This window comes from Phocoena sinus, chromosome 21, assembly GCF_008692025.1.
Source record: "Phocoena sinus isolate mPhoSin1 chromosome 21, mPhoSin1.pri, whole genome shotgun sequence".
In the NCBI taxonomy this organism is placed as follows: Eukaryota; Metazoa; Chordata; class Mammalia; order Artiodactyla; family Phocoenidae; genus Phocoena; species Phocoena sinus.
In genome coordinates, this window is record NC_045783.1 from 31,226,525 (window position 1) to 31,241,960 (window position 15,436).

Below are 15,436 nucleotides of genomic sequence, written 5' to 3' on the forward strand. Positions count from 1 at the left end.
CTCATCTTCTTATATCTTCACTTAACTTGTGCACTTAAACAAGAGTATTATGCATAGCCTTCCTCAATCTCCAGATTATTTTGTACAAACACACAAAAAATTTAAAAAGGCAAGTTTTATACTTCAGAATAACCGAAGCGTTGTGAAATAGGAGCAAAAACATACCAATTTTAAGCACACCAAGATTTTCTACTAAGATAGAAATGCCAATTATTGCATTTGATTCTGTTTTTCTTCACCTATGTCCCAGGAAGCATTTTGCGGCAATTGATAAACAGTTTCAAAAGTTTTATTTTAACTTGCTTCATAATTGAATCAGCTACATAATGAAGAAAATGCTCAAAATCTAAGCTTGAAATTAAAATTAGTTATTAAATATTGAGTATATTAAAAATTTATGAGCATAAGACTATAAAATAGATCACTACCATAACTTTCTAAAAGAGGATAATTTGAACTCACAAGAAAAAAATTGTAAAAATTTTATATGTATTAAGTTAAATGTGTTATATGTGTTAAGTTAAACTTCTTATAGTTCACACATTTCTGTCAGCAGCAGGAACAAAGATCCCTAGAATCATTATGCAAATTTTAATATACTTAGCCATAATAAAATACAGAAATAGTTAATTGTATATTACTCTAAATAGCATCGTACTTAAACATCTTAGCCAAGTCACTTAAACCGTACCATACCAGAGCAACACCTCCTCCATAGTATTTATCACACAGCCTCCCTTGAAAGGTTGCACCAACATAATTTGGTTTTTCTCTGTAACTTAAGTTTAAAAAAGAAGCAAATCATAAAATTTTGTAAAATTAAGAACAATTAATATTAAATTTACCTAATACTTTTTGTTTTGCATACTTATATAACAAATTCATAGATATTTCCACTTTAACACTAGGATAACAAAGCATAGAAAGGGACTAAACGTGTCTGCTTATTTTGCAAATAGATTTAAAAAACAAATAATAAAAAGTGTATTATCATACGGATTTTTAGAGAATAATGAAGATATTTTTATGTAATTAAAAACATTATACTGATTTCTATAACATAAAAATAATAAAAATAAATAAAATTTCTTAAAAGTAGAAAGCTAAGCCAATGAAGTTGACAAATGGGCAGAGTAAGCTTATGTATTGAAGTCTCCCCTTAATCAGATAGAATTAGCCTGCCCTAGCCATGCAAAGGCATGCATATTTGTGGGACAAAAAAAACTTAAAAGATTATAATTTTATAATTATATACATGATTTTTACATAATATGATAATATATAATACATATAAGTTCTGAATATTGATAAGAGAAAAACGAGATTATTAAATAGAAAGGGAGGCTTATATTTTTTAAAGTGCAGCTCACTGTGAATATAGTATGTCAGAGATATTGAAATGTACAATAATGTTTCCATTTCATCACTATTTTGTTTTGATTTTATGGAAATAAAACATTAAAAGAAGGCCATATTACTATATTCATAGAATTCAGGTATATTTTTTCAGACAGATATTGTTAATATTTTATGTATAGTTAGGCACATTTAATGATATGTTATATACTCAAGGTAAGAAAACGTGGTAATAAGATTGAAGTGAGTTTTAGCTATGTCAATAAACAGAGTAATTATATTAGTAATTCTGCTATAAAACCTGTGTTGTGAAAAATAATATTCACAGGATGTTGTACATAAAAAAATGACATAAGATTTTTTTCCCTAAGGGCCTGTCAACTGTCAGAAATCAGGTCAAATTACATATGCTTTCTAATGTATAAGATTTAGTAATGCCAAGATATACTTACACAAGTAAAAATGCCACATCATGTGGACGCAAAACAAGATAAGATTGTTTCCATTTAAAAAATCTGCGTAATAATTCACTGGCATCTCCAGTTACCTGAATTTTATTTTCATCTATCCAAAGCTCTAATGAAGATAGAATTATTGTAATATTAAATGAATCAAAAATCTAAAATTGAAGACATAAAGAAAATATGTTCAAAGTACATGGTTTAAATAGATTTGGGAATTTATCTGCAAAAATAAACGCTATACCGATATAAATATTAAAAACCTAAACTGTAAATCCGGATTGGATCTTATAAATTCTATTAGCAAGTAATAAATATCACTAATAAAACAAGTAATAAGTAACATTTTGATATGCTTGTGCTTAAGCCAGCCCAATGTCAAGTGTTTAATTTAAGGCTTACAAAACCCTAATTAGGTATTTACAATTATTATTACTCCAATTAAACAGTTAGAAAACTGAAACTTAAGATGATTATATATTTGCCCTCTTTCACACAATATGTGTATTCAGGCAGGGTCATAAAAAAAGTCTGAAAATTGTTTAAGTAACACAAACAAATGCAAAAGCAAACACTTACAGCATTGGTCAATCCAATCAACTGGAAAATTTTTTGAGTGACAACAGTTGTATCAGAACCCATATGATTATACTGAAAAAGATAATTGCATTTTAGATCTAAATATATATTGCTTAATATTTAATGATGGTTATTATGTTTAAAATTTAGAAGTATGAGTTAAGAACTTATTTAAATTACCAATTTATTAGTTTTTAAATATTATTTATTATTATAGACATAATGTGTGGAAAATTTTAAATATTAAAAAAATAAAAAAATAATAAAAAAAAAATACAAAAAGGCACTACAAACTCTTGCAAAAATAAGAGAAGAAAGCCTTCCAAACACATTTTACAAGGCCAGCATTATCCTAATATCGAAACCAGACAAAAACACCCCAAGAAAAGAAAATTACAGGCCAATATTCCTGATGAATATAGGCGGGAAAATCCTCAAGAGAATATTGGCAATGCAAATTCAACAGCACACTAAAAGGACCATACATCATGATCAAGTGGGATTTATTCCAGGGATGCAAGAATGGTTCTATTTCTGTGAATCTGTCAATGTGATGCACATCACACTAACAAAATAAAGAATAAAAAAATCATATGATCATCTCAATAGATACAGAAAAAGCATTTGACAAAATTCAACCTCCTTTCAGGATAAAAACTCTCAACAAAGTGAATACAGAGGAAATGTGTCTCAGCATAATAAAGGCCACGGCCAACATCATGCTCAACAGTGTAAAGCTAAAAACTTTCCCTCTAAGACCAAGAACAAGGGAAGGATACCTACTATTGCCACTCTTATCTAGCATAGTATTGGAAGTCCTGGCCAGAGAGATTAAGGAAGAAAAAGAAATAAAAGTATTCAAATTGGGAAAAAAGAAGTAAAACTGTCACTATTTGCAGCTGACATATATAGAAAACCTGAAAGTCTCCACCAAAAAACTGTTGGAACTAAGAAAAATTCACCAAAGTTACAGGATAAAAAGCCAATATGCAAAAATCTGTTATATTTCTTTATAATAATAACAGGCTATCAGAAAGATAAATTAAGAAAACAATCCCACTTACAATTGCATTAAAAGAATAAAGTACCTAGGAAAAATTTAACCAAGGAGATAAGGTCTTTACACTGAAAACTAAAAGACATTGATGAAAGCAACTGAAGAAGGCACAAATGAGTGGAAAGTTATTCCAAGATCATAAATTAGAATAGTTAATATTGTTAAAATGTTCACACTACCCAAAGCAATATACAGATTCAATGCAATCCTTATCAAAATGTCAATGGCATTTTTCACAGAAATAGAACAAACAGACCTAAAATTTGTACAGAAGTACAACGACCCTGACTAGCCAAAGCAAATGTGAGAAAGAACAAAGCTGGAGACATCATGTTCCCTGATTTCAAACTATATTACTGATACAAAGCACTGTGGGTGGTATTGTCATTAAAACAGACACATAAATCAATGGAACAGGATAGAGAGTTCAGGAAAAAACCCAACACATTATCTTGGGTTAATTAGTTTACAACAAATGGGGAAAGGACGGTCTCTTTAATAAATAATGTAGGGAAAACTGTACAACACATGCAAAAGAATGAAACTGGACTACTATCTTACACCATACACAAAAAAATAATTCAAAATGTATTAAAGACTTGAATGCAAGACCTGAAACCATAAAACACCTAGAAGAAAACAGGTGATATGCTCCTTCACATTGGGTAGATAATGAACAAAGCATGAATATTTTTAATATTCAAAGTTTTCTTACAAGTTGACAAGAAGGCAAACAACCATTAATGAAATGAGCAAAAGGATTAAGTTGTCAGTTCGGTGAAAAGAAAATACTAGTGGCCAGTAAACATTAAATGATGTTCAAATTAATTCTCAGTTAAGGAATGGAAGTTAAAATTACAATGAGATATAACTTTATACCCATTGGCTGACAAAAATTAAAGAGAAATATAAAACTAATCGTTGGCAGGTATGAGAGGAAAATACTACTTTCAGTTTTACCTTGGAGATGTGAAAAGTTACAGCCTTTTTACAAAGCAATTAACAATACCTATTAAAATTAAACTACATACATATCCTTTGACCCATCATCCATACTCCTGGTGACCTACTTTCACAGAGATTAAATTCCCAAGATATAAGAACTCATAACTAAGGATACTTCAGGTAGCATTATTTATAGTGACAAAGCAACATTTAAAAAACTGGAAACTAAGTGAATACTCAACAATAATAGAATAAATGAATAAATTATGGTACATAAATACAATGGTATGCTTAAAAAATGAATTAGCTATTCAGTTGATTTGAAAGACTGCCCACCAAAAAAATTAATGAGTATATTAAATAATCCAAGCAAACATCAGAGACTGACAGACTTGATTAAGGAAAAAAAACAATTAAATATAAATTGTTACAGAAGGAATGTCCCTGGTGGTCCAGTGGTTAAAACTCCATACTTCCACTGCAGGGAGCACAGTTTGATCCCTGGTCGGGGAACTAAGATCCCGCATGCCGTGCGGCATGGCCAAAAGAAAAAAAATTGTTACAGAAGACATAGTACATTTTCAAGGACTGGGATGTCTATCAGGAAGACATAAAACTATAAACATTATATGCATCTAAGAACTGAGCCTAAAAATTACACAAAATACAAAATGCACAAGTGAAGGGAGAAATAGAAAATTCAACAATAATGTTTGGAGATTTAAGTACACAATTTCAGTAGTAGAATAACTGGTCAAAAACTCAACACAGATATAGGAGACTAAAACTAAACCCTAAACCAACAGATATTTATAGAATATTCCACCCCAAAATGTCACAACATGTGCTTCTCAAGTGCTCATGGAACATGATCTAGGAATAGACTATAAACTAGGTTATAGGATAAGCTTCAACTGAGTTCATACAATTAAAAAATACAATATGGCTCTCTGACCACAAAAAATAAATAAAAAATCAACAACAGAAAGAAATTTGAGAAATTCAAAGTATGTGGAAATTAAACAATAGATTATAAATAACCAATAATCAAAGAAGAAATCACAGGGAGATTAGAAAATACTAATACAACATAGTAAAATTTATGGTATTCAGCTAAAGCAGTGCTCAGAAGGCAACTTGTAGGAAATAGCTATATTAAAAAAAAGAAGCACCATCTCAAATAACTAATTTCCACTTAGGAAATTAGTGAAAGAAAAGCAAAGAACTCAAAGGAAGGAAATGGAAGAAATTAATAAAAATCAGAGCAAAATGATTGAAATATGAATATAAAAAACAACATATTAACAAAACAAAAATTATTAATTCAGGATAAAAGAAAGGTTACAGTCACTAACCACAGAGAAATAACTAGCCTTGTAAATGAACACTATGAAAAATAATGTGGCAACAATTTAGATAACTTAGATGAAATGAATGATTTCTTATAATAAACAGATACTGAAACTGACTCAAGAAGAAACAGAATATGTAACAAGCAAAAAGATTAAATGCATTTAAAAAATTCCCACAAAGAAAAACCTAGGTCTAGAAGGCTTTATTGGTGAATCCAATCAAACATTTAGAGAAGCATTAACACCAATTCGTTACAAATTCTCCTATAAAATCGGAGGGAACCCATTTCTATTCATTCAATAAGGTCAGTATTACCCTGATACGAAAACCAGGAAAGACATAACAAGAAAATAAAAGTCCAAAACAAACTACATTCCTCATGAATATTATTGTAAAAATCCTAATCAGAAGACTAACCAATTTATGCAACACATAAAAAGAATTAGACACCACGACCAAGCGGGATTTATCTCAGAAATACAAGCTTGGCTTAATGTCTAAAAACCAACAGATGTATTTCAAAACATTATAGAACAAGGAACATAATGACCAAAACCCACATGATTCTTTTTTTCCTTTTTACATCTTTATTGGAGTATAATTGTTTTACAATGCTGTGTTAGTTTCTGCTGTAAAACAAAGTGAATCAGCTATACGTATACATATAGCCCCATATCCCCTCCCTCGTGCATCTCCCTCCCACCCTCCCTGTCCCATGCCTCTAGGTGGTCACAAAGTACTGAGCTGATCTCCCTGTGCTATGCAGCTGCTTCCCACTAGCTGTCTATTTTACATTTGGTAGTGTATTTATGTCAATACTACTCTTTCACTTTGTCCCAGCTTCCCCTCCCCACCCCCTGTGTCCTCAATTTCACTCTCTACATCTGCGTCTTTATTCCTGTCCTGTCCCTATGTTCATCAGAACCTTTTTTTTTTTAGATTCCATATATATGTGTTAGCATACGATATTTGTTTTCCTCTTCACTCTGTATGACAGACTCTAGGTCCATCCACCTCACTACAAATAACTCAATTTCGTTTCTTTTATGGCTGAGTAATATTCCATTATATACATGTGCCACATCTTTATCCATTCATCTGTCGATGGACATTTAGGTTGCTTCCATGTCCTGGCTATTGTAAATAGAGCTGCAGTGAACATTGTGGTACATGTCTCTTTTTGAATTATGGTTTTCTCAGGGTATATGCCCAGTAGTGGGATTGCTGGGTTATATGGTAGTTCTATTTTTTTTTTCCATAGTGGTTATATCAAGTTACATTCCCACCAACAGTGTAAAAGGGTTCTCTTTTCTCCACACCCTCTCTAGCATTTATTGTTTGTAGATTTTGTGGAAACTGGACATACTTTCAAAAGACACAGAAGAAGCATTTGACTAAAGAAAAAAAAAAAAAGCTCAATAAACTAGGGATAGAGGAGAACTCCCTCAACCTGATAAAGGACATCTATTAAAAAACCACAGATGGGGGCTTCCCTGGTGGCGCAGTGGTTGAGAGTCCGCCTGCCGATGCAGGGGACACGGGTTCGTGCCCCGGTCTGGGAAGATCCCACATGCCGCGGAGCGGCTGGGCCCGTGAGCCATGGCCGCTGAGCCTGCGCGTCCGGAGCCTGTCCTCCGCAACGGGAGAGGCCACAACAGTGAGAGGCCCGCGTAACGCATAAAAAAAAAAAAAAAAAAAAAAAAAAAAAAACCACAGATAGCATCACACTTAATGGTGAAAGAATAAGTGTTATTTCTCTTAGATCAGGAAAAAGATAAGTATATCTGTTCTCATTGCTACTCCCTCAGCTTTCACTGGAGGCTCTAGCCTAAGCATTTAGTAAAGGAAAAGAAACAAGAGGCATCTACGTAGAAAAAAATGAAGTTAAACACTCTATTAACAGACAAAAAGATGTGTACATATAAAAATCCTAAGACAACCACTAAAAAACATTAGCACTAATAAATGATTACAGCAGAATTGGAGAATACAGGATCAATATATAAATCAATTGCATTTCCATACTCCAGCAATAAACAATCTAAAATTAAATTAAGATGGTATCAAACAATGATAATATGCCAAAAAATAAATTTAACAAAAGAAGTACAAAACACACACTGAAAACTACAAAACACCATTTAAAGAAAGTAAAGAAGATACAAATAAATGGAAAGTGAACCTGTGTTCATGGATTGGAAGACCTATTATTGTTAAGATGGCAATAATCTCCAAATTGATCTATAGAAATAATATAATCCCTATTAAAATTCCAGCATTGTTTTGCAGGAATTGGCAAGTTTACCTTATTATGTATATGAAAGTGAAAGGGATCCAGAATGTCTGCAAAAATTTTAAATAAGAAGAACAAAGTTGGAAGACTCATACACCCAAATCTGAAAACTAACTACAAAGCTGTAATGATCAAGGCAGTGTGCTTTTGGCTTTCGATTAGAGTTATAGATCAATAATATAACAATTTCTAGAAATAAATTCTAACACTTATGGTCAATTGATATTTGGAGAGAGCAAGAACATTAAATGGAGAAAGACTGATGTTTTCAAAATTTTAAAATGTTATGCTTCAAATGACACAATCAAAAAATGAAAAGATAACCCACAGAATGGATAAAAATATTTGCAAATCATATATTGGATAAGCGTCTAGCATCCACAATATATAATGAATACTTAACTACAACAATAAAAAGACAACCCAATGAAATATGTGTAAAGAATTTAAATAATTTCTCAAATAAAATATTCTAATAGCTAATAAGAAAATGCAAATATTCTCAACATCATTACACAATAGGGAATGCAAATCAAAAGCACAGTGAGAAACTAATTCACACCCACCAGGATGGCTAAAGTCCAAAAGACAGACAATAACAGAGTTGAGAATTTAGAGGAATTGGAACTCGTACATTTGTTCATTGCTGGTGCAATACATAATGGTGAAAATTGTTTTTTAGGGTCTCAAAGTGTGAAACATTTTGAGTTACCACACAACTCAGCAACTCTCACCTTTTGCATCTACCTAATAGAAATAAAAGCTTATGTCCACACAAAAACTTGTACAAAAATAACATTATTATGATACGAATATCATTGGAAAGCAGAGATAAGACATGCCAGCTGAGACACCCAGTGGACCACCCAACTCCAAGCAAAATCAGTAGTTTACTAACGGTACACAAATGAGGCCAGTCCAGCACAAGGAGATCTTAATGCGATCAGAGGATATTTAAGAATTGTGAGCTAAATAAATAGTTGTCCTTTTAAGCCACTAAATTTTGAAGTAGTTTGTTATGGAGCAACAAAAAGTGTCTCAGGAAGTGAGACACTTCCTGAGTGACTAAAACAAGGAATAGAAGTAAGAATGTATGAAAATATCTAATTTTCAAGCACAGTAAAATAAAATACCTAGCAAATATGTGAAACCTATAAGAAGAAAAGTTCACAAACTAAGGGGGATTAAAAAGTTAATTACAGAGAGTGGGACTCCTGAGATGGTGAAATAATGAGGTCTGCAAATCCTTTCCACAATAAGCAATGATAAAAGACAAAAATCTCAAAAACATTTCAAGATTCTGCCAATTGACCAAGGGCATTAAAATGAGAAATGTTAATTAAAGAAAAACTATTAATCCTATGGTAAGAACAGTGGGAATCTGTGACATTTCACCTGAGGTTGTCCCCAACCACATCTCAAATTGTATTGTGTGGTAATTCTACCATGGTAGGTCAAGCCATAAAATCCAGACACTTCCCTATCAGAGGAGGATAACTTGATTTGGTGCAGAGCAGGGCAAAACTACGTGCCCAGCTATACTGTCAAAAACAATAGTGATCTCTGTGGCAAATGAATATTGAAGGGCATCATCACAGATAAACTTAGGCTGTGATACTGGTTATTTCAAGCAACAGTCCAGAAGATGAGCCAGAAATCTAACATGGAATTGGGGGGGGGATATAATAGCCATAACGGGTCTTGACAACCTTCCATATATCCTTTATAGTCTGGAATATTCCATTCATGCACCAGTTAACACTCATGCTCAGGAGAGACTGAAAGGGGTCTAAGATATCGACAAGTTCATGGCTGAACTTGAAACATTACTCACTACCTGAGGAGATGTGAGAAAGTCCTATAAAAATCAAAACCTACCTGACTTGAAAATTGAATACTTTCCCTAATAGACAAATCCATTTGCAAAGGTTAGAAGCCTACTAGCTCAAATGTTGGAGCATAGCCTCTGACCAGTCATTGGCTGACCACTAAGATATGTTCACCCAAGGTCAACCACAAAAATCCTGGCTTAAAAGTAGAAACAAGAATTTCAAAAATAGTAAGCACAATAAAACAATGTTACCCACATAGTTGAAAATGCAGTCATTAGAAACTATGAGGTAGACCTTATTGGATTTAGCACACGAAACTATAAAGCAACTACGGTAAACATGGAACTGAAAGGAACCATGTTTAAAGAAGTAAAGGAATGATGACATTGACTCATAAAAAGGAGAGTATCAGTAAAGAATATAAATTATACATTATAATGTACAGCTTGGTGATGATGACTAACAACACTGCATCATATACTTGAATGTTGCTAAGAGAGTAGAATTTAAATGTTCTCACCACAAGAGAAATGAAAATTAATTGTGTGATGGGATGGACGTGGTAGCCAATACTACAGTGGTAATCATTTTGTAATTTATAAATGTATCAAGTCAACACATACACATTAAACTTACACAGTTATGTGTCAATTATATCTCAATAAACCTGAGTGAAATAGAAAAAACAAATAATAATTATAAAATTGTAAAAAAGAACTAAATAGATACTTGAGTTGAAAATATAATAACTAAAATTATATAAGCTCACTAGCAGAAAGAATAAGTGAAAATAATAATGTATCAATAGAAATTATTCAACATAAAGAACAGAAAGGAAAAACAAGGAGTAAAGTGAACAGAATCTCAGACACCTGTTTGACACCATGAAGCAAATACACATTTACATAATGAGCATCTTAGAAGGAGAGGAGAGATAGAAATGACCAAAAAACAAAACAAAACAAAACAAACAAAAATACAAAACTTGAGTAAATAATAGCTAAAAACTCCCAAACAATGAAAATCACTAATCTATGCATTACTCAGGCTCAACAAACTTCAAGTAAGATAAAATCAAAGACAGTCACACATAGACACATCATAGTTGTAGTTAATGGACAAGAGCCACAAGGAGAAAATCTTTATACTGAGAAGAAAAAAGTGGTACATCACCTATAGGAGAAGCACAGCAAGGTTCAGAGCTGACTTCTCATTAGAATCAATGGAGACCAGGTGGGGTTACAAATTCAAAGTGCTACCACAAAATACTCTCAGTCAAGAATTCTATACTCAGCAAAACTATTCTTCTTAAGTAAAGGCAACAGAAAGCCATTCTCAAATTTTAAAGACAGAGAGAGAGAGAAATCAGTGATAGCAGAGCTGCTCTGCCAGAAATAATAAGGCAAGAAATGATAATGATCAGGAAATTCTCAGGTTGAAAAGATGACACAAAACAGTAACTCATATCTACATAAGTATAATAAAGAACATTGGTACTAGCAATAACAAGGTATAAAACAATATCTTGTCTTTTCTTCTCTAAAATTAGTTTAAAAAAATTTGCAAAAGACAGTAATTTATCCCTTTTTTTTTCTTTTTTGGCCAAGCGGCTTGCGGGATCTTAGTTCGCCAACCAGGGATCGAACCTGGGCCCCCAGCAGTGAAAAAGCCTGCATGGTTAGCCACTGGGCCGTCAAGGAATTCCCACAAAAGACAATAATTTAAATTTCAAGAAAGGGTGGTATAAACTCATCTCTCCCTGTTCCTCCAAGCTGATCAAAATTATAAAAATGTATAAACCCTGAAATAATATAACAAAAAAATCATAGGAAGTCTCTAAAAGGTGGAAGTAAGAAGGTACCTGTACAGGTATGCTAGGAATGGAAGAACAACATAGCTTCTCAGCAATTCCCAACACCCCATCCAGTGGCAAAAAAGTAGTCCAGGTAGAAATGGAATGAGAAACCCATTAACACTGTGATGCCTAGAATAGTAACCTCTGCACCAGAGCATGGAGCTTCTCATTAACGAGCTTGAGACAACAGGTGGCCTGGACCAGGAAACAGCCATTTGGTCCTATTGGCAGTATCAGCAGGGAAGAGTGAAACTCTTCTGACAAAATATCTCCACCCCCACAGGCTTGATGTCTCCTGTACCTACCTAGAAACACTAGGCAGAATGACCCTGGGAAGTAACTCCCACCCGCACAAACAGCCACCCACTGGCACTGGGTGGACCAGGGAGACACTTTCCACCTGCACAGGCCCACCATCTACAATATTCCACTCAGAGGCAACAGAAGGAGACAGGGGAAGGCCTTTCCACTCCTGCAGGCAGGACAGGCAAGTATCACTGGGACCCGCAGAAACAGCGACTGAACCAAGAAGACCAAAATAGCATTATGAAGGCTCTGAGAACGTTTGTCATTGAATTTAACCCATATAACTTGGTCAGGACTTATGTGCTACAGCCAAGGAGTCTGAATGAACAAAATAAAAGATTTCAGTAGAATGAAGAATTGCATAACGTAATAGTAAAAATTTCCAGAAAGCAACTGAAAACCATTTGCCATACCAAGAACCAGGAAAATCACAACTTGAGGGAGAAAAGTCAGTCAATACATGTCAACACCAAAGTACATCACTTGGTAGAATTATCTGACAAAGATTTAAAGTAGCCTTTGTAAAATGATGACAACAAATAATTAAAAATATCCTTCATGGGGAGTGAAGTCAACAAAACGGAGAACTAGAAAACACCAAGCCTTCGTTTTTCTCTGGAAACATCAAAAGACAACCAGAAACTGGCTGAAATAACCTCATTGGAGCCTCCAGAAAACCTCAGGAAAACATTCAAAGGTCTACAAATGTCCAATCAAGAAAAAAAATCTTGAAAATGACAGGAAATTTTGTGGTGTTTCTACTCCCCTATGCCCTATTCCCTTCCCCAGTGTGGCATGGTTTAATCTGGAGGAAATGGTAGTCCATTTCCTAATTCCCTCCCTTATACCAGGTGGAGCAGAGAAGACCTTATCTGCAATGTTCTAACCTGTCTGGAAGGTGCCTGAATGGCTGTTTTCTGTGTCCCCTGGTTATTTTGTCAAATGCTGAATTTTCAACAAAAATCACAATGTGTCTTAGTCAGTTTGGGCTGCCCTAACAAAAACACCATAGACTGGGTGCTCAAACAACAAACATTTATTTCTCACAGTTCTGGAGGCCAGGAAGTTTAAAGATTAGGTTTCCAGCATACCCTGTGTCTGATGAGAACATGCTCCCTGGTTCAGAGATGGCCATCTTGCCATCTTCCTGCTCTGTCCTCACATGGTAGAAGAGGTGAGGGAGCTCTCTGGCCTCTCTTTTATAAGGGCACTAATCCCATTCATGAGGGCTCCAGCTTCATGACCTAAGCCACTCCCAAAGGCTCCACTTCCCAGTACCATCACTATGCATTAGTATAAATTTTAGAGGAACAGAAACATTCAGTCTATGTTACAAGGCAAACAAAGAAAAAAAGCATGGCCCAAACGAAGTAAATAAATTGGCAGAAACCCTTCCTGAGGACATAGAGACATACTAGACAAAGTCTTTAAAACAACTGTCTAAAATATGCTCAAAGAGCTAAAGGAAAACAAAAAGAATGAAGGGAAGTCAGGAAAATGATATATGAATAAAATGAAAATATCAATAAAGATAGAGAAATTATAAAAAGAAACCGAACAAATTCTGGCATTGAAAAATGCGATAACTGAGCTGAAAATTGGGTAGAAGGATTCAACAGTAGATTTAAAGGGGCAGAAGAAAGAAGCAGTAAACTTGAGAACAGGATAACTGAAATTATTGAGTCTGAGAACCAGAAAGAAAAAGGAGGAGGGACTGGTGGGGTACCATTATGCAGAACAATATATGACTTAAGGGAATCCCAGAAGAAGAAGAGAGATTATTTGAAGATATAATGGCCAAAAGCTTGCCAAATCTGATGAACCACATGAACATACAAATCTTTAAGCCTAAATTCTAAGAAGGATAAAGCCAGAGACCCACACCAAGACAAATTATAATCAAACTGTCAAAACCTAAAGAGAATATTAATATTGAAGGCAGCAAGAGAAAAGTAACTAACCACATAAAGGGGTGATAATAAGATTACTAGCCGATTTCTTAGCAAACACTTTAGAGGACAGAAGACAAGGGGATTATATATTTAAAGTGCTGAATGCAAGATGAAACAGGCACTTTGGAGGACAGTCTGGCAGTTTCTCACAAAAAAATCAAACAAAAAAACCATACTGTTACCATATGATGCAGCAATCATGCTGCTTGATATTTACCCAAAGGATTTAAAGTATGTCAATACAAAAACCTGTGAATGGATGTTAATAGCAGCTTGATTCATCTCAAAATTGGAAGCAACCAAGATGTCCTTTAGTAGATGAATGGATAAATAAACTGTAGTGCATACAGACAATGCAATATTACTCAGTACTAAAAGAAATTAGCTCACAAGCCATGATAAGGCATGTAGTAAAGTTAAATGCATGTTACCAAGGTAAAGAAGCTAATCTGTAACAACTACATACTGTACATTTCAACTATATGATCTTCTGAAAAAGGCAAAATTATGGAGACAGTAAAAGATCAAAGGTTATTAGACATTATGGGTATGGGAATGAATAAAAATTACTAAGAAACTGTTTTATAGGTAACATGTTTTAATATGTTAATTATATAAAATTAAAAATAAACTAATAGAGATTTGATTTCCAATTTACTACTGATACTAGTAATTTAAATTCATTAAGGCAGAGATAAAGCAAAAATTAAATAAAATCATTTATTGTCCTATGTTAAAAATTTATTCCAACACTTCTTATAACCTCCCATTGCTAATATAAATTAAGATAAGACAAATAAGTGAAAGTATACTTACTAAATTTTTTTCAACTACAACATGCATTTCTATATACTGAGAGAAGTCTGCAGGTGGCTGAAAAAAAGTCACAAACTTTAGATAAAAATTGAAGAATCATTTAATTATTTTAAGTAATATACTACTTCACAAATTCAACATTGAAAATTCAGTTTTCTATATGAAAATAGAAATCATTTTCAGAATATTGCCTTTGTCATGTCTTTCGCAGCTGATCAATCACTTAATTTACTCAGAAAATAGCTTTCCTCTACCTTTCATTCTCCATATTCTCACTGGTACTGGGCTACTCATATGATTCTTTTCCCTGAGGAAATTCTTCCCTTGACTTGCCATTATGTGTGTATTTATGTTCATTTAATGATTCCACTATACATTATTATGCTGTATGATTTTATCTACGGCCTTGAAAGAGTAGGGGCACATCTCTGTGTTTAGAGGGGTGGGATTTCATCTGAAGGATAAAGCTAATCCTTGTATAAATCACCGCAGAAAAAAGTGAGCAACAGAGAAACGAAATGGGTTTCTTAAACTGTACCATAGATATCTCAGTATGTGGAATCTGGTTATGATGTCATTTAATTAGACCACAGTGGTTAAATTAGGCACAAATGTGAGGCCCGATGGGCTT

General features: G+C 33.6%; 1 protein-coding gene across 1 annotated transcript in view; it reads right to left on the reverse strand.

Annotated features, from left to right (window-relative positions):
• Positions 1-15,436, reverse strand: part of ADAM2 (ADAM metallopeptidase domain 2) — a 96,539-nt gene that overhangs the window by 39,718 nt on the left and 41,385 nt on the right. The window contains exons 9-12 of the mRNA XM_032618651.1: positions 14,806-14,862; positions 2,397-2,468; positions 1,809-1,975; positions 697-778 (exon numbers count right to left, since the gene is read on the reverse strand). Coding sequence (XP_032474542.1) covers positions 697-778; positions 1,809-1,975; positions 2,397-2,468; positions 14,806-14,862 — 378 coding nt within the window. The remainder of the gene's footprint in view (positions 1-696; positions 779-1,808; positions 1,976-2,396; positions 2,469-14,805; positions 14,863-15,436) is intronic.